The sequence below is a fragment of the Saccostrea cucullata genome, unplaced genomic scaffold, assembly GCF_032062105.1.
Source record: "Saccostrea cucullata isolate Sc308-1 unplaced genomic scaffold, CSIRO_AGI_Scuc_v1 ctg73, whole genome shotgun sequence".
Classification (NCBI taxonomy): domain Eukaryota; kingdom Metazoa; phylum Mollusca; class Bivalvia; order Ostreida; family Ostreidae; genus Saccostrea; species Saccostrea cuccullata.
This window is the reverse complement of record NW_026930974.1, coordinates 298,806-319,408: the sequence shown is the minus strand read 5'-3', so window position 1 is coordinate 319,408 and position 20,603 is coordinate 298,806. Positions and strand designations below refer to the sequence as shown.

The 20,603-nt window shown below is 31.9% G+C and overlaps 1 protein-coding gene across 1 annotated transcript; it reads right to left on the bottom strand.

Annotated features, from left to right (window-relative positions):
• Window positions 1–12,136: 12,136 nt before the first annotated feature.
• Window positions 12,137–13,551, bottom strand: LOC134230807 (cdc42 homolog). Its single transcript, XM_062712658.1, has 2 exons — window positions 13,282–13,551; window positions 12,137–13,170 (listed from the first exon to the last, which is right to left on the bottom strand). Exons 1-2 carry the CDS (start codon window positions 13,480–13,482, stop codon window positions 12,802–12,804), a joined length of 570 nt encoding a protein of 189 aa, XP_062568642.1. The 5' UTR covers window positions 13,483–13,551; the 3' UTR covers window positions 12,137–12,801.
• Between the last annotated feature and the right edge of the window lie 7,052 nt (window positions 13,552–20,603).

Genomic DNA, 20,603 nt, shown 5'->3' with positions numbered 1-20,603 from the left:
AAATCGGCCCCAGCTCAAAAAAAAAATTATTTTTTTGATTATATGTTGTGGATGTCTATTTTTTAAAAATAACACCAATTTGTCCGAAAAACTTAATTTAAGGAGAAAATTAAGGCATTGATTGACCGTCGTTAATAGTTAACGTTAACGTTAAAAAGTAGCGTCATTACGTTATACACACACAGTTACTCGGTACCCTATTCAGAGAACACTGAGTTAACCATACTCACTAATATTGATAAGAACAACAAAACTTTTTTGATAGGTTACACCCGCTAAATTTCTTTTGTCAGGATATGATGATGATAATCTGATGGTTGTCATAGCAACCAACTTTCTTCATAAATATGTCTCTGACTACATTAATAACAGAAAGGAAATATCTCAAAAACTTGACAATTTTGGTCGCTTTCAAAACGTTGATATGTTTTCAATTTGTTGCAATATAGAGGTTATCAGTAAATTGATATGAAGACTTCTGTTCAGTATTTAATTTCTCTTAATAAAACAATTTTTTCTAATGGTAGCTAAACGCAGTTTAGTATAAAATTCAGGGGGGGGGGGGGGGGGGGGGGGGCCCAAAGAGAAGCATGCTGGGTAGGGATTTTCCTGCTATTTATAGGAGTCTAGATGAAAACTGCATCTTTTTTGGTTTTTTTTCGCATAAAGTAGAGTCTTCTCTTAATATTTAAAGAAAAAAAATGTGCATTCATTTTTAGAAAAAAAAATTGTGAGACTTTTTAATAGGGGGAGATAACTCCCCAAACATCTTGTTTTCACATGTGCAGAATTGCATGAGTCAATTAACAGGTAATGTAGCTCTTTCAAGAGGTGGAAAATGTACCCTAAAAGCACACTAAAAGAAAACCTTAGGACTTGTTCTGTGAAATGCACATAACTTATTTTGTCAGATTTTTTCTGTTTTTGTTGAGCGGGGGGGGGGGGGGGGTAAAAATGCTGAAAATGGATACATAAACAACCCAATATCCCCCATATTTCAGGTGTCAAATACTCCCTAGTAGTAATTGATGAATGTATTATAGTTAAATATTTATTAAATTCACAATTTTATCTTTCCATTGATATGCAGAAGTATATGTAACAAGCCTCCATTTTATTTCTTTACAGGGGCCAGTTTTGCTTGTCCCTCACCAAGTAACGTCCTGATAACGTCATACATAAAACTGTGTTTTGCACCCAATATCGTCCATGAAATATGACTTTTGAACGTCATTTAGGATTTTTAAGTACTAGTCTTGTTAATATCTTAATATGGATATTAAAAGATGCACAGGTCTAATTACTTCTTTACAATAGAGTTTTAGGGGATATTGGAAGGCAATTGTGTGTGTTTGTATTTAAGGACTAATTCTGTGTTAATTCTGTGCAAAACGGAGGTGACGTAATTTGCATCGGTATCGATGTCCAATGCTGCCTTAAGCTTGATCAATATAATTGCAAGGGGATGCTTAGCCTTAATTCTATCGTCCCTGTTATTCTTTTGATTTACATAATACACGTATTGTTGTGTGGACATTACTAAACCTTTTTCATTTTGATAATCCGAAAAAAATATATATTAAAATCAAGCACGTAAGACTGGGAATAGGTGATGTTTTAAAAATATTTTATTTCTGATTTTATACATGTTATCATTTAAAAAATATTTTACTAAACTACTAAAAAAATAACGTCTCTAATACAACCACAAATCGATCGGCCGCTCCTGCGGCCGAAAATAATGCTATAAAATGGACCCCTCGAAATCAAATTGCTTTAAATATATAGTGATTTTTTTTTCATTATTTTTTTGAGTAAACATTTAACTATAACATTTTTTCATGTGATCAAGACAAACCCCTTCCTATTCAGACCTTATCATTAGATACGTCGTGGGATTAAATTAACTGCGGGACGTTGAGACTGTTCGGATGAGATCATATAAATCGGTGTCCCCTGTTGTTTTTTCACGAAAAAGATCCCTCACTGTTCAAAGTCTCTTTTCTTTGGTTTAGTATATGAATTTGCTAACTCTGCAAATTCCGGGGGGGGGGGGGGGGCCAAACTACCCCTATCCCTTTTAGATCTGCAAATGAGCAAGTTGTGTTTCCATGAGTGAAGGATTCTCGAGGGGGTCAATAAACAACAATTAATCCCCCCTTACGAGTTGAAACAACTTAGCTTCAGCATATGAAATTAATAGCTATCTGATTTACATAAAATTTTTCATCCTTGGAAAAGAATGTCTCTGATTTTTTTTAAATACAACATTCCATTTATTCATATCATACGAAAGCCCAATGAGCTCATTTTCGTAGGTAAGAAAAATAATTTTTTTTCGCGTTATAACGCGTACCTTTCGCGAATAAACGCGTAACTTTCGCGATATAACGTGAAACTTTTGTGAATAAACGCGTAACTTTCGCGTTATAACGCGAAACTTTCGCGATATAATACGTAACTTTCGCGTTATAACGCGAAACTTTCGCGATATAACGCGTAACTTTCGCGTTATAACGCGAACCTTTCGCGATATAACGCGTAACCTTCCCGTTATAACGCGAAATTTTCGCGAATAAACGCGTAACTTCACGATTTAACGCGAAACTTTCGCGAATAAACGCGTAACTTTCGCGTTATTTTGCGAAAAAATATTATGCTAGAATAGGATAGATTAGTCATCAGAATATTTTATTTTATTTTAAAAATCTTACTATTGAATTAATAAAATGAATTTTACTTTCTTGTACATGTTTTTCAATTGTTAAATTCTTTAGACTGATTATTTCTTAAGGAAAATCTCCATTTGACATTTTTTCTAGCTGTTTTTTAATCAGTAACATTTACTTCAACTGTACCACTAGTAAAATAAGCAATCAATCATTTTGGACAAAAAATTATACACTGTAGAAACATAACTTAAAAGTGAATGAACAATGTATAATTTCATTGTCTCCAATATTGGGTTATAGAGAAGTTCGTGGACTAGCCATAAATAAAAACTATGAAGGTATACAGCAGAGTTTGTATACTTTGAATTATCAATCATTTCGTAAGCAATGGAATGAAAACGTGGTGCAACCTCAAAATAGGATATCTAATTTCCACAGTGAATCTAAAGGAGACAAATGAAAATCTGCTATCCAATTTTCACAAATGCGGTGGAACACAATTGACAAATTTACCTCATTTTGACAATTTTCTGAAATCTTGATCTCTATAGAATAAAATTATTTCAAATTCTCTAGAGAGTGCATAAAAAAAAACGGAAAAGGGGTGATTTTCCCCGAAATTAATAAGCTTGAAGTTTAACTTTTGGAACTCGCATTAACTTTGAATTGGTTGAACAGCGTTGAGAAAGACAAATTGTGACGGTTAAGATGGATTCAATAGCAAGAAAGCTTAAAATTTAACTTGTGATAGTCCAAGATCAAAATAGCCTTTTGTTTATCATTGTATTAAATGAATAAAATTGATGACAAAATCAAAAGAACGTTGAGACTAAAGCAAATGTCTCGTTAAACAGCAAAAGTTTCGCGTTATGACGCGAAAGTTACGCGTTATATCGCGAAAGTTTCGCGTTATAACGCGAAAGTAACGCGTTTATTCGCGAAAGTTTCGCGTTATAACGCGAAAGTAACGCGTTTATTCGCGAAAGTTACGCGTTTATTCGCGAAAGTTTCGCGTTATAACGCGAAAAATTTATTTTTTTTACCTACGAAAATGAGCTCACTGGGCTTTCGTAATATCATGTAATGTACAATTGAGTTGAAATTTCACTGTTATCTTTTATTTTAAGTATAAACTATTTCCAAATGGTTAATGTAAACAACATTCAATCAACAATCACTTATACCACATTCAATGATTGACTTTTCATAGTCATTTCACATAGAGGTTTATCTGTTTTCGAGGAGGGTTCCACGGCATCCAATTTATTTCCGCTCAAATTACTTTTTTAATTTCTTTTTTATAAACAGAAAAGCACATGCTGATTTACTATCATTTTGTTTTAATTGTGTTCAATTGTTGCGCTGTTTACTTAAGTTTTTTTTATGAAAGACTAATTACACGCAGAATTGTAATGTGGTGTGTGGATCAAATATTTACAGGTACATACATTCATTTTATTTCGAATCATCTTTTTTATTTTAACTGTGAATGTTAAATGTTATATAATACTTATTAAGATGCAGAATTCAGTATATTTAATATATGAAAGCCAGTTGTCCCAGTTGACAAAAAAAATCATATTCATATAATAGAACAAGATATCTTCGACAAATCGGCGCATTAGAAAGAAGGGGGGGTGGTATTTACATGACTGACGCTGACCGATATTAACCCGGTTTTGACTTTGGAATAGTTTTCGCTTTGTTTTATAAAAACGTTACTTACATACCCTTTAAGTTGCATTTAAAGAAACCAATATTAATTTATTACACGTATAGAACATTGTACATAAATAAATTGTGTGTGCAGAATGAGCAATTAATTCAGCTGCAGTCTTGTACACGTGATTCGAAAATAGATAATACCAAACTGTAGGGAGTGGGGTACAATAGCAGTCATAACTTTGTATATTTTTAGGTGTTATCAAACAGATAATGTTCTTGGAAGTTCATTCTATCGTAACCTAATTCATTATGTTTTATCCATCAACAATTCACAACTGATTAGGCAAAAACGTCACGACTTCGATGGGAAGTCCAATGCATCGTTTTCATACGAGTTGATTTTCGAAAAGGGTAGCAAATTATGAATGATATTGTTGAAGCTAGAGTTTAATTAATACATTATGCCTTTTTATTTTTGCATGTAATATTCACAAACCATTCTGTTTAAAAATAAAGGTTGGATTGACACAGGTGTGCATGTTAATGCGAGGTACAGCGGTATATAAGGTAAATGACTGCGTGAGTGTAGCAAAATTCGGACTGATTTGGAATTATTATACCCAAAATCACAGCATATTTCAGCTACCATGTCCTAAATTGATAACAATTTCTTACATTTATTAGTAGATATATTAAAACATGTTTTTAAAATATGTACGGTGATATTAAAACACAATATCATATCTATTGGAAATTATATTGATGTAAATTATGATAATTGATTACTTGGAATGACAGGAAAGCTTTTCGTTCATCGATCGATTTTTCATGCTCCGCAGGCCTCCACCAATACGATACTTCAATTATTGATAGATTTGTTAATAATGAACATTTACAAGAAATTTTGTTTTGGTGGGTGTGTGCGGAGGTATTTTTTTTAATCAATTTATGGCAAAAATTATGAGATTTTGATGATTTTTGCCAAATTACGTCAGGTTTACGTCACAAATATGACGTCATAAGTAGTCAATCTCCCGAACTTTTGCTATTTGTGGAATGCAATGATGGTAAACTGTGAAATATAAGTAAAGTCGATTTTATTAACTAGCTTTGAAAATTCGAAAAATTTGGGGCCTATTTTCGCACATGGAGCCCCTACCTCTTTCTAATACCTGCATTTGTAAATCTGTTGTTCCTAGAAATCAATTATTGCAAAGAGTAACTGGAAAAAGTGGAATTTAATAATGTACTTTGATCATTCAAGAAAACGGGTTCCTTTTATTAAAATATACAAATGGAACGATTTTTGTTTACTGAACTGTTTACTCGCTTTCTTTTCCGACCGAGTACTCTGTTACTTGTATGGTTTTGCATTTGAATATTAAACGAAATATCCTAGCTTGCAAAAATATTTCAGATATTATTAATGTAAGAAATAAAACGTCTTATTAATTTAATTAGTCTCAATATATCGAATGAATTTTTATATCGAATGAATTTGTCGCCCGCGTGGCGCAGTGGTTAGAGCGTCTGCTCTAGAGTCGCGAGGTAAGGAATTAATTCTTACGTAGCGGGTTCGAATCCCACTGTGGCACGTGCAGACCGGTCCTTCGGATGAGACCGTATAAACCGAGGCCCCGTGTCGCAGTAGGTGCTGGCACGAAAAAGATCCCTCCCTGCTCAATGGCCCTAAGTTCCGAGCATAGGACAAAATCTGCAGCTCTCCACCGGCAAGTGGTGGCGTCTCCATATGAGTGAAAAATTCTACAATTAAACAATATACAATCAATCAATCGAATGAATTTAAGACAAATACGCTACATTTGAGCATTATTATATCCCCCGCTTGAAAAGTGGGAGGGTATACTGTAATCGGTATGTTCGTCCGTCCGTCCGTCCGTCAGTCTGTTACGGTTTGGGGTACCAATCTCTTATCCGCAACTCCTCTCAAACCACTGAATGAAATTTGATGAAACTTTCACGGAATCTTTTTATACATATCGCCATTGTGCACCTCCTATTTTACTTTTTGATCCGACACTGCCATTATATACATATGGGAGGCGGGGGGCATCATTTAGTGAGCTCATTGCTCACAGTACCTCTAGTTTACATTAATAAGAAAAGTTTCTAAATATATTTTTGATATCGATCATAAATTGAAGACGAGCATTTTTTATGGTTCAAGAAAATACTTCAAAAAAACATGTAGCTGACTGTTTGCTTGATATGGATATTAGTTATCTTTAAAAATATCTCAAAGATTTTAATTTGTTGGATGTTATCTTGTTTAAAAAGTTCATGTATAAAATAATTATGTATCCTTATTTTTTACAAAAGGCGCATGCCCCTTCGAAATATAACCTTTCAAATATCTGTAAAGATGTAACAGAAATAGTGCATCAAAATTAAGGCATTATTGTAAGAAAAAAAATGCATATTGTAGCTATGTTCTACTTTTTAAAGTACACCAAACACCGACATTAATTCGGTTGGAATTTTGAACAAACACTTGCAAGCAGAGATGAAGTGGCGACAAACTATTGTCATTTATTTCTTTTTCCAACCTCAGTCATCGCTGGTACTAGGTGAAGTTCTAATTTAAGAGGAATAACTTTACAAAAAATAAAAATAAACAGAGTTTAGCACAGTACGCAACAATTAATGGAGTGTTCATTCATGTAAATTATTAATAAAAAAAAAAGATAAAATTGCCTGTTAATATGGATATTTCTGTCATCTGCTGTCTGTATATTTTTCTTTTTTTCTCCTTTTGACGCAGTTACGACACATATAGTTGAAAATGGATCCGATGAAAAGTCAAACTGCTGTAAATTTATATATAAAGGTTTAAAGTTTGGAAACTAGCAAACAAGAAATAAAATTTATTCTCTAAAATATTCAAATACTCATGCAAATACGTGTAAGAAAGTAAATAAAATCTAACCACTTGTGGAAAAATACGAAATTATCGATGTTCGATGTTAAGCATTAGGTTGTCTCTTTTTCTACAACCCTTATTCTAAAAGTATTCATATCTCATTTGTCTTGATCCCTTACCTTCCTTAAATTTGCTTTATGGTTGCGGAATTAACGATAATCTTACGGTCGCGAGTAGAGACCTTAAAAGATCACGAAACAACGGAGAAGATACACAGTAAAAGACCAACGCACAAAGTGAAGTGTAGTATAAATTACTTATAATCAGACTGTGGTTTAACACACTAAAACCAAAGCCCAAAAGTTCTCCTAGAATCTTAAGATGTCAAAGAGAAAATACAGAATACATTATTTTTTATTAATGTAAAACGTCCGTTCTTGTGATTTCTTTGATTTCACAGCTGCTTTTTATTAATCTATCAAATACAAACTTTCATAAACTAAATTTTATGAAGCACTATTTTTGACTTTTTTCATTAATAACTTATTGGATAAACTTTAGGAAATGACGTCTGTTTTTCGTACTTTTTGTCCTTCAATAATACTTTTATCAATGAAATTAAAGTACACAGGGTGTCGATACATCATAGTACATGTATTTTGAACATTATCACATTTCTGTATTCCTTTAAATGCATATTTTAATTTACGATTTTGCATACAATTTCCATGAAATAATCCTTTTTTATGTTTTTATTTTTTATATTTCTTTGGACAAAATCTTTTATTTAAAAGTGTGTATAACCTAAAGATAATTAAGACAGTAAACTCAGCGCATTTTTAAAAAAAAAAACGAAATAAAATTGTTAATGTTACAATAAAAGAATTAAATACAGTAATATATCAATCCGTTCAAAATGTCACAAGTTCAAATTCCTTTCCGGTTGTTGATTTTAATTTATCTTGATTAACCATCGAACAATTAATCAGGGGTCGAGGCTGAGTGCAAACTCCCATGATGCCGAGGGTGCAGTCATCCATCTTGGCCCCGGTCACCGGTTGACACAGTTTGTGACATATTACCATTAATGACCCAATCACTGTTGATTTGTAAAGCTAAACTATTTAAAATTTACAGAGTTTTGTTGACAGATGACATAACGAGTTCTTCGTGCACTCGGAGTTTAACAGCCGATTGACCTGCTGACCGCCAGAACCAGTCGAGGTGTGAAATTCCTCCGCCGTAAGGTTATATATCTAAACAATTCCCGCTTGCACTTCTTTTGATGATCGGAACGCCTCGGGATATATGGACCGACTGGTTATGTATTGGTTACAAAGTCAGTGAACGATGCCAATTAAAATTCTCTTTTAGGACAGATGGCTATCTGCAATATTTAGAAGTTCTTCACAAATTTGTTGCTATTTCTAGAAAGGTCTTTAGGTTAAGGCAATAAAATGCCACTGAACTCGGAAAAGGCTGAGCTAGCAAATAATATTGTAAAGTTTTCTCGTGTGTCCAATTTACCCCCATTTCAACCCGGTCATCATAAAAAAAAAAGATTCCCTCTCTTTAAATAGACACCAAAATTTAATTCCATTCACTTAAAAAGCTGAAATGATTTTTTTTTTCATGTTGACTTTTTGGTAATATTCATATTTATGTTTATAAAATATGGAGAGTAAAAAAAGAATTAAAGTTTTTTTGTCTACTTTTTTCAGCTTGTTCGAAATTTTTTTCTTGTCACTCGTATCAAATCTGTCAAATGAATGGCGTGTCTTTGGGGAACGCCTCGGAAAAAATTTGAATCAAAACCGAGGAAAATTAATTCTAAATGGAATTGATTGGAAACTAAAAACAATCGATCATTCATTTCTCAATGAATCGCCCAAAAGAGAGTTCAATTCAATTAGTTTATAAAATGACATATAAAAAGTATCAATGTACTACATGTAGAAAATTAACATACAGATTAATTTGATTTGACACATTTGCTTGGAAATAGAAAAGAACAGTGTTATTTTTAAATGTTATCAAAATGAAAGGGGAAATTTGATCCTTTAAGTTAAAAAATAAAAAAAATCTAAATCTATCTTCCAATTGCGTACATCTTAGTAAATGAAAAACCACTGACATTATAATAAAGCTGGGTTTTAAAGGACATATTTATTAATTAAAAATATTTTTTATCCTATCGAATAAAAAAATTGAACTTTATTCTTTATTCATTTTTTAATATACCTGTTTGTTTTTCATGATGACACTTTATCGATTCTATGTATTAGTATATTTGTCTCATTTTAAACTTTTTTGGCGTCATTTTGACCCTCCGTGGTCTAATATAAGAACTTGTAAGATAGGAAACTAAGTCCTACATGTGCATATATATGTACAGTATAAATATAAGGCATACTATAATACCGGTCGTTTCAATAATTGAATAGATATGCACATGAAATACGGCACCGTGGTAATAGAATAAAACATCACGATAGCAGGCAGAGCCTTTGGGTTTCTTTGTTTTTATTTTGTTGACCATAGACCCTGTAGAAATAAGATCCTAGTATACATATAACGTCTACTGAAGACCATAAGTCTTGTTTGATCCGACCGATATAAGTTATTTTACTTCCATGTGATTGTCATTCGATCGTGTCTTATTAATTTATTAATTAATTATTTATTTTACTGTTGTTGAATGCATTATGGGTAATAAAAATGCATGTTTTATGGCGCGGCATATCGTGTAAGCTTGTATGTACAGATATATATAATTATCGGTCCCAGATAGCGAAATATACACAATGTAAACAAAGCTACACTACTACGGGTTTATTGCATGTAACTAGTGCAGTTGAGAGAAGCGTATACCGTTAAAGCGAAGACTACATGTATGCCTTTCATAACGCTTTTTTTTGTGGTTAATCATAAAAAAAGTAATTAATTCATATCTTTTACATCTAAATTAATTATAAAACAATATGTAAAAAGTAATTAAATCAACGCACATTCAAATTAATTTACAAAACAATATCTTTTAATTTAAAACAAAGGCGTCATTCAGGAACACAATGCATCTTTTTTTTTTTTTAAATCATGAGTATTTTTGATTTTCTTTGTCATCGTAAACCAGCATGTCAAATTAATAGTTTTCCACTTGGAAAATTGAATTAACTTTTACCAATGATGAATTCCTCTTTAAAAGGCAATCAATCAAAAAGATCAATTAAATATATATTCCCAACATTGACATTTTCCCATCCAAATTGACTTAAGAACAAGTCAATCATATCATTAATGTCAGCGTGAGTATATAAGCTTTAGGTTTATTTTAAGTTTTGCACATTTCCATTTCGGATCTGGTTAAAGACACTTCTGTTCAAAAGCATTAAATTGATTCAGTGGGATGTGCCCATTGAAAGAGGGGGGTGGGGGGGGGGGGCAGATGCAGAAACGATGAAAATCAGCAACAACCTTGACGCTGTAAACATGTATTTAAACCTTGCTATTTTGTAATATTTCTATTTCGTTTTTGGCACGGTACATAAAGTTTTCAAGGGTATCCTTTTCAATACTTGAATCTTTTTTTTTTCAGTTCATTCAAAGTTTACATTTAAAGCCATCAAAGTAAAAATTAATAGAAAATTGAAATCAGTTTCGCTCTTCTTTATCAAAAATTGAAAGACTACACAAAGGGGTTCTCTAATATGTAGTTATACAAAATTTTCTATCAACAAACATGTTTTGAAACCTGGATATGAGTGCACTTTCCTTTTCCTGTGCGCTATTTCCAAATACTCACTAAAGGAGTTCAACTGTGTAAATGTGAAATTGATTTATCAAAGTAGATTAATAACAAGTCATTAAATAAATTAGCGAAATTTATTTCTAACATGGATGATTTTCATTTCAAGGTACAAGAATAAATTATGTCAAGGCCGACATAATAATATCTGTAGCATCTTAAACTACTGTGCGTATATGTCTGAAAACAGATAGCTTTGTACACGTTTTCAGGATATGTACGTTTTTCAATTTAATATCATAAAACTTCTCTGCTACAGTAAGTTAATTTGTAAGCATCTCCTTGATCTAGACTACTCCTTTGTCATGTTAAACTAGTAATTAAGTATTAGCCTTGGCACAGTCATTCTTTATAAGGCTTCTTGTCCATAAACATGAGAAAAAACTTGTCAAAATTTTTATGCTAAATACCGTGATTTTTATTTCAAACGCATGTTTCAAAAATTATATGTTTATATATTACTCAAAAATATTTTTTATAAGTTCCATCAACTTGAAATTGTGACGTTTCATGTGCATGATTTTGAGGCTAGATCAACACTGTGAATAATGGGGTTTTAGCAAGACAAACATCATAAAGAAAATAAAAGATACATTTTAATGTTTAAAAAAACTTCACTTCCTGCAAAGATGATAAAAATCTGAACTTCTGAAGATAATTGCTCGTTGGCTGCTCTTATAAATAGAGAATTGCATTGATTGTAATCAGAAACCTACAAGATGTCATGAAACCTGGGATCTTTTTCTAATCACAAGCTTAATTATATTTTAGTGCAGATGTTCGCCTATTCATCATTGACAATTATACTGTACATTGTCAGACCTACAATACATCCATAAGTTTGGCAAAAGAGGCCCCTTTTTTCACGAAGAAGAAGAGTGACACCAATTTTAACCAATTTTGAAGATCAACCTTGAAATGATCATCCTTAAGTAGTAGTATTAATCATTCTCGTATTATAAATCTGCTTGTGTAAGCGCGAGTGTGACAACCTTGGATTTTAAAGCCCCCTTTTATGCAATCTAAAGAGACATTTTACAGATTAGGAAGAAAGGTGATGATCGTAAGACATTTTGAATACACAACAAGAAAAAAATTAAAAGACAGGTAAAATACTTTTTTATGCATTTATTCTTCGAATAGCATGATAATATCTTTACAAATGTTAAATTGCAGAGACAATTTTACATTAATAGATCATTATTGCAATAAATCAAATAGTGTCAGGGTCTCACATATTGTAAAGTCATGCCACTTAAAAAGAAAATCATGATGATGGAATATTATTTTACACCTGATGGGCTTCATCAAAGAAGGTACTATAGCTGGAAGGTGAATTATCGCTTCAGGAAAGTTCAGATCCATTAAATGGTTTGGTGAAAGGGAACACGTTATACGCCCTGTACTGTTCGATGAGGATGTACCTTTGTTATGACGAAAACATTGTCTCAATGTTCTTTAATGAAAAGGCACAGTTTTTGACTTGCAAAAAAACAACGTCTTTAGAATTATTGTTAAATTGCTGATGTTGACTTCTGCGAAAGCAAAATGTCTTTTTTGAATATTCTGTTCAAGAACGTCGTATTTTTGAGCTGATGATGGCGACTCAATATAAATTGATAGTATCCTCAGTCACGACCAGCTATTTCGAATCATGAGTTCCCACTTGAGGGTCCGAAAGTTCTCGCCAGTCCATGACGGGTTTTTGGACACTGAGAATTCTTATGATCGGGGTAATCATAATAAAGTTAAATCCAAGCACTGCTGCAGTAGGATCTTCATCGGCTGAACACTCGCTTGATTAAGCTGGATCGGCGTTTTCTGCACTTAAGGGTTGCCATCACGACTTGTTCGAAAATGTCTTTGACGCCAGTTTTCTGCATTGCTGAGCACTCCAGATAACTAAAGGCCCCAATCTGCTTGGCAAGATTTTCACCTTCTTCTTTAGATACATGGCTAGAGTTCTCCTTCCTGAGGTCGGTTTGAGTTGCCACCAAAACCATAGGACGTTTTCTGTCGATCTGGCGGATTTCGGGGATCCAAAAATCTTTCACATTTTCCAAGGACTCCCGATCAACTGTGCTGAAGCAGACAACAAAAATGTCATTGCTTCTGTACTCCTGTGTTCTGACTTTCTCAAAGTCATGCTGAAAAAATAAAAAGAACGCTATTACTTTTTCGTCGGTAACATGCTTGAAATTCACTGAACTCATAAAAAAAAGAATTCAAGTAGATTATAAATTCAAAAAGACAATTACCTGTCCAGATAAATCCAGGATGCTGAGAGAATATTTGTCGCCTGCCACTGACATGGAAGCAGTAAAGCTCTCCTCAGTTGTGGCGATATATCCATCGTCCAGACCTTGTCCGGTGATGGCTTTAGCGAGGGAAGATTTCCCCACCATTCCATCTCCCACCAAAGAACACTGTACGGTAAATTTATCCATTGCTACAACCATTATAAACTCAAGCTCTTAGTAGTAGTGTGAATTTTCTTCCACAGTAATCTTTCGATTATTAAGCGTAAAACAGGCGGTTCTCGGTATTTATAAGGTGGCAATATAAGCAACCAATCGCAGGTCGTTTCGGTCGATCTAATTTTACCCTCTGGGTTTTACCTGTATTTTACTTATTTCCTTTTCTTTGCACAGGTAAAACTGAGGGACGGCGCGTGGCGACCGTCACTCAGCCGTGAAGACAATAAATCGCCGTTTGTTTGTTTTTACTTCTCATATCATCTTAATTTTCTTTTTGAAGAGTTTGAGGAGGAAATAACATGTCAGAGAAAATCTCGTCTGACAGCAATGACTGTATTATTCTTATACAGGCCACAAGAGCCCTTGTTTAGCATTCTCATTGTAATTTATTTAATTATGAACATGATAAGGACATATGTCCGTCTATTTAGAAAGCTGTCCTCAGCTATGTAAAGTAGCTAAAGTTAATGGATTTTGCATTTTACCTATCTCTTTATCTTTTTTTCAATTTTTAGTGCTAAAATAATGTTGATGGACATTGGTTGACCAATTTTTGTTTATGGATAAAATGTGTTTTACTCTGCATTGCAAAATTAATTTCTTTTTTTCGTTTAAAATTTTATTTGCATTTATTATTTAATTTTTTTTTTTACAAACATTTAAAATTCAGTGCGGGTAGGTACAACTAAAATAGTAATATTAAAGTTGTAAAAAAAATAATCATAAATGTGTCATTGTAATTAAATTAGAAGTAAAACTGCGAGAGTGAAATTAAAATACCTATGTAGATATTCAAATCATTGTGAAGACCTTAATTTGTTGCCATTAATATTTTATCTGACACCATTTTTATGCAAATCTGTCATCAAAAATAAATAAATTCCCTTCACATTTTGTATCACTAATGGCTATTTTATCGGTCATTACTAATAGTAACTGTCAAAATGGACACCCCTGCGGCACGCTTTCTCTTTTGTATTTCGGCTAAATACCATTTAGCAAAGAACTGTTCCTTTCCAGGAGGTATACGATCATCATCAACGATTAATATCACTGATAAAAACAAGGTGACAAAACGCATGGTCAACTTGCCCCAATTCCTAGAAAAAAAACAAGGTTTTTGTTGAAAAATTTACATCCTGATATAAAGCCTCATTAATAAAGAAAAAAGTAAAAAGGAGGCGATTAATGTTATCTTGAACCTTATTAATTATTAAACAGACGCAAAAGACGGGTCACCGCAAAACACAATTAACAACAAAACAAAAAATTAATTAGAACTTATGTCCTTATCTTTAAGGTTAATTTTTTGCATTGAGAGTTCTTTTTTGAATTTTGATGAACATATTCTTCGACAATCATATTATTAATCATTTCACATAATGATTGAATTTTAAGATAAGACCAGATATTTTTTTCTTCACTCGTGATGACAATTTTAAGACTGAGACAAAAGTGAAAAGGGAGAATGGAGAATTTTTTTTTAATATAAAAATATATAACATAAAATACGTTTGTGGTTCTTTATGTTATTGAAGTCCTCAAATATATCACGCTTATCAAACAGCGTCCATGCAGGATAATCACTTTAAAAGTCAATGAAAGTTATATAATTCCAGGTGTAATACTGTAAAACTATCACCTACATCACTGTTCGGAATCATTTAAGACGAGAAATCTTCGAAATTCGTAGAATTTAGACATGAAATTCTAACTTCATAAATATCTTACATTTTAAGACTTTTTTTAACTAAGACTATTTGAATGTTATTAAACTGATCGCCTTTGTACCTCGAGACAGAAATATACTGTTTTCTAATGTTCGGAATATTTCAATACCAGACTGCACTTTGATGGAATCGCACTACACTATTATTAAAATATCTTCTTTTATCTAGAACACAAATACAAAGAAGACAGCGAAGGCCAAGGAACGGGCGTTGCATATTGAACTGAAAGAAACTAAATAAAATGCAAATAGATATAATTTTGGTGCAAGTAAAATTCATCTCCGTAAACATTTTGTTAAAGGAACGGGTAACTGAGGTACTGTTGTTTGTTCGATAAGAAGGAAGCACGTTTCGGTCTGGCAGCTATACATAAATACAACGATGTTTTGTGTAAATGTACCAACCTGCCATATCTCTGTAACAGGGCTGGTTTATGATTTATAACTATAAATAAATAATCAATAGGTATCACAGTAATTCAATTTATTAAATTGAATATTTGGTATCACTTCGTATTTTCTGTATATTGATGTTCAAAATGTTTCAATACCAGACTGCACTTTGATGAAATTGCACATACAATCATTAAAACATTTTCTCTTATCTAGTAAATAAATGTAAAAAAGGTAAGGAATCGACGGTTTAAACATTTGAAACAAACTCCATTCTGTATTGCATAACGTTTACATTCCTTAGCTTATTACCTCAAAAGATTATAACCAAAAATAATTGATATTTACATTTTACTAATATATTTTGTCTATGATGAAGATGTCAATTAATGCAGGAATTAAATATTCATTATTAATAGGTCTGCATGACATCAATAAATGATACTATGACCTTATTTTGGTCTTTAATTAGACTAGAAAATATAGAAACAGAAACGAAGTGAAATTAAAACATCAAATGTAAATATAATATATTTAGTACAATTTACATGTGTATAAGTCAAGCAGTACCAGTTTGCTAATACAATTAATACCATATGCTTATACAATTACATGTAGTTGTCTTCAACCCACCAACCCCATACTCCTTGAAAATCTTGAACCTTTCATAAACAAGACTGAACTAGGTATAAAACACTTAAGAACAGTTGTCCTATATTCCTGATGGAAAGACATCTAAATTGTAATATATTCTAAAAATAGCCATCATGACTTCTTTCCTATTTCATAATGCATAAGTACCTTATTTTATTACATATACAACTTAAAATTATTATACTGATTACATGTATGAATGTCAAATGTTAATTTTTTTAATTGTAGGATTATGTGTGAATTCCGCAACTCCGAGAAATAACTGTCCTTCATTAATAATATTTATGGGGATGAAAATAAAGCAGAACTAAATATTTCTAGAATGGTATGTTTCGTAAATTATTAAGGCCTCGAAAACCACTTTTTTCTCGATGTTTATGAATGCATTGGTATGTGGCATGTTGAACTATGGATTTAACCTTGAATGATGACTGATGCAATAAAAAAGGCAAAAGACAAATTGAAACTTATGAGCTAAAACGAAAAGTATTTTTTTTTTCTGATTAAAATCTAATGGTAGCTATATGTATTTTATAATTATTCTTATGAGCATTCCAGTTCTTTTAATTTTGATTGCAGTTCTTTAAAGATATCAAGGTAGGGAGAGGGTTTCATGATCCTAAATTCTTTTCAAGGGCGTGTTTTCAAAAACTGAAATATTTTCTTTTTGGATTAACATCAGTGTTGTTATATATCTATTAGTGTAGAACATAATCTACAAAATTATTATTTTACATTAAAAAATTTCCGGATGCATAGTTGCGTTATTCTTTCTGTCATGTCTATCTCAACAATAGGATGTTTTGCTATGTAAAATAGCATTTCCTTTAGAAATTTGCAAACAGCAAGACGTTACTTTCTTACTTCGCGAAACAAATGTTCAGTATCTTTTTCTTTTTCAGAACTCATTCTAACCAATTTGTTATTTGTCTTTAGTGATGTAGCATTTTGATCTTAGTAGAAATAAATTTGTCCTCACTATAGAGTACATAACCAGCAGACATTTTTCATTCATCGGACTTCTGTAACTCTCGTGTTTCCGGTGTGGTTTCGTTTACTTGACAACTTGAACATTACTTTATTCTCACCAAGTTTAATGTTCTTTTTGTAACAAATGTGTTTTTGATTGTCTTTCCGCTTAGAAGCTATCTCGTTGTGTTACGGTAAAATTATTGCGTTTTCATTCACGTTTTTCATCATGATTTTAAATATTTAAGTGGTAATTTTAACTTTTTTAATGATAATATTTTATATTCAAAAGCCACAACAAAAACATTATGTGTGTCTATTTCAGGTAAATTTTGAACGAAAAGGGGAAACATGTACTCTTTTGCATGAGTACTTTACTTATTATATTTTTTTATATTCCTAGTCTGCAATGAAATGCTATTACGTCGACTCGAATTGTATATAGGTACATCTCTATTGAGAATTACCCCCTCTACGAAAGAAACAAAATGATTAAATTACTTTAATGAAAAAGATTGATTGACAGAGTTCGATCACTCAATCACCTTTTTCAGTTGTTTAAAATGTGCAGGGGATACACATTCCTCGATGGCACCCGATCCCACCACTGATGTTTTGGAGGTCTGTGTTTGCTCTGCTTCCATTTTGTATAATTGTTTAATGGACTTTTGAGCTTGAATACTGTTATGTAATACATGTTCTTCAAATATTATTAAGATCCAAATATACCTATAGCTTTCTCTCTGGATAAAATAGCTCAATACAAGATTTGTGTGGATTGTCATTTATTGAAAATAAAAATTAGCATTAACAATACAATAACTGGGGAGATCCAAAAACCTTATACAAATGTTCTTTTACATACATATAACAAAGTAAACTTGTATAATGATCTCCCCTGTTACATGCAAAAATAATAACAAAAATAATGTAAATTTCAATAATAATGTCTGCAAAATCTGTTCTTTTTGATTATGAAACATTTTAAAATATAAATTTATACAATTTAAAGGGGAATATTACTGTCCCGTATAAACCATATGCTAATAATAATAAAATCTTGTGTTATATCTTTTTTTTTTTTGATACAATTGATATTCATTTTTTTTTGTAAGCAATATACATGAGAACAAATTATTTTAAATTTTAATGTCATGATAAAAATGTCATTGATGACATTTTATTTCAATGGTTTTCTGGAGACAAAATTTCCCTTATTTCTGGTTTGTTAAGAATTCAATTAAAGATATGCAGAATGCGGTTTATTAATTAGTTTTGTGGTGTATTCTGTAAAGGGTGTGTATCGAACATCAAAGAACATACATATCTGTCGATTTTTTTCCATTGATACAAAATGACAGGTTACACAATGTCTATTTTCAATAGACAGTTTATTTCTGTAGTTAAGGAAAAGTTAAACAATGTAATACTGTGTTTGCTAACTGGGAAATCTTTAACGTTTGTAAAGTAGTCCATGATTGATACACGCCTTAAATATGAAAGATATCTTTCATTTCAAATAATTTATAACAACTGCATTAAATCTCAAACAGCCTGAATGACATATTCTTGTGCCAATATTTACAAAGGAAAAATTGCTTTTCTTGCTTATTTCAGAAAAAAGACATGCTTTTAAATATTTTTGAATTACAAACTTTTGGGCCATATACCTGGATAATTCGTTAATGGGTTTCTGTAGTACCTTTGAACAAATTGTTACAGGAAGTCAAATTGCTTTAACCTTTCTTACATTTTTCCAGCGGGATAACTTTTTGAAATATGCCGTATATTCACGACAGTTAACTTCTTTATAATTAATATAGACTTTTCATAGCACCTGCAAGTTCAGTGATAATTCTAGGGGAGTTAGGCTTCATTGACAATGGGTTTAATTTTAAACAATAGCTGATGCAATTTGACACAAATGCTTGTAAGACGCAAATATCGTTAGTGTAGGGGTGTAGTCATGCACCTGGATCCAGCTGACCGTGCATCCTTATTTATGGCTTTCCACCCTCATTCTTTCGGTGTTTTCTGAAGTCAGCATTATTATAGCATCTAGAAAAAGTACAAAGAACAGATAACAGACAGAGATATGATATAATCTTAATACAGTAAACCAATGATCTGATGAAATTTGAAAGAAACATTTAGAGAACATTGACCTCAATAAAGGAAAATAATGGTTTTACAAGCTTCTTAATATAGCGATAGTGGGATTCGTCGCATAAATAAATATTTTAAGATAATTCAATACATAATTTTTAAGCAAACTTTTTATTTATGTCGTATGAAAAATCCATGGTATTTGGATTTTTTTTCATATACCTATAAATTTATGTAATGAGAATTTGATATACAAAGTAGATAAACGAGACTAGATCTAACGATAATCACTGAATAATTAAAGCTTTCTGATCAGTTTGCCGTTTTTTTTTTTAAAAAGTAAGGCGAATTATATTTTCAAAATGTATTTTAATGAACAATGGCCGTTGTTCTTTATAGCAACCAAAACAAGGTCTTTTTATGATAAACTTGCAACAAATAAAGCTACAAAATAGCAAACTCTCAACGCGTCAAAAGAAACAAGCAAAAGATCATTAATTTTAAATATTTTTATCTTGACATTTTTTATGTAATTTGTTAGGTTAAATGACACAAACAACTCAAAACCTGATTATACAATCATTTATCATTGCGACAATTAATCAACAAAGTGTTACAAGGTCTTCAAAATTCGCAAGTCATCTTCAGTAACATACAATGATACTGATAAAAATGTTAACGTTGCCTCATTGCATCATTATGGATGGATTTCACTAGGACCACTAAATAAATGAACAGATCATCAATCGACTTCTACAAACAATACGGATATCTTTGTTCGCCGAGTCAAATGCACATTAAATGTCTGCACAAATCAGACATCAGAGTCAAAAACACCTTAAATGTCTGCATATGTCAAGCATCGAGTCAAAAGCACTTTATATACCTTCACATATTATACATCGAGCCAAAAGCACCTTAAATGCCTTCACATATCATACATCGAGCTAAAAGCACCTTAAATGCCTTCACATATCATACATCGAGTCAAAACACCTTACATGTAAATGCCTTTAGGTATCATACATTGAGTCAAAAACACCTTAAATCCTAAAGCACATATCTATACATGAATCATTAATTCCATTCTGCTCACAATGCTTGCTGTCCGCAAATGTTTATCCATATATGTGTACTCTTCTTGTTCCCAAGAAATTATTCGGAAAGAAATTGTATTCCAGAATAATATTGCTACCAATATGTAACCGACGGCTAGATGCTTCAAATATGATCTTTCAGGGTGATCAACTTA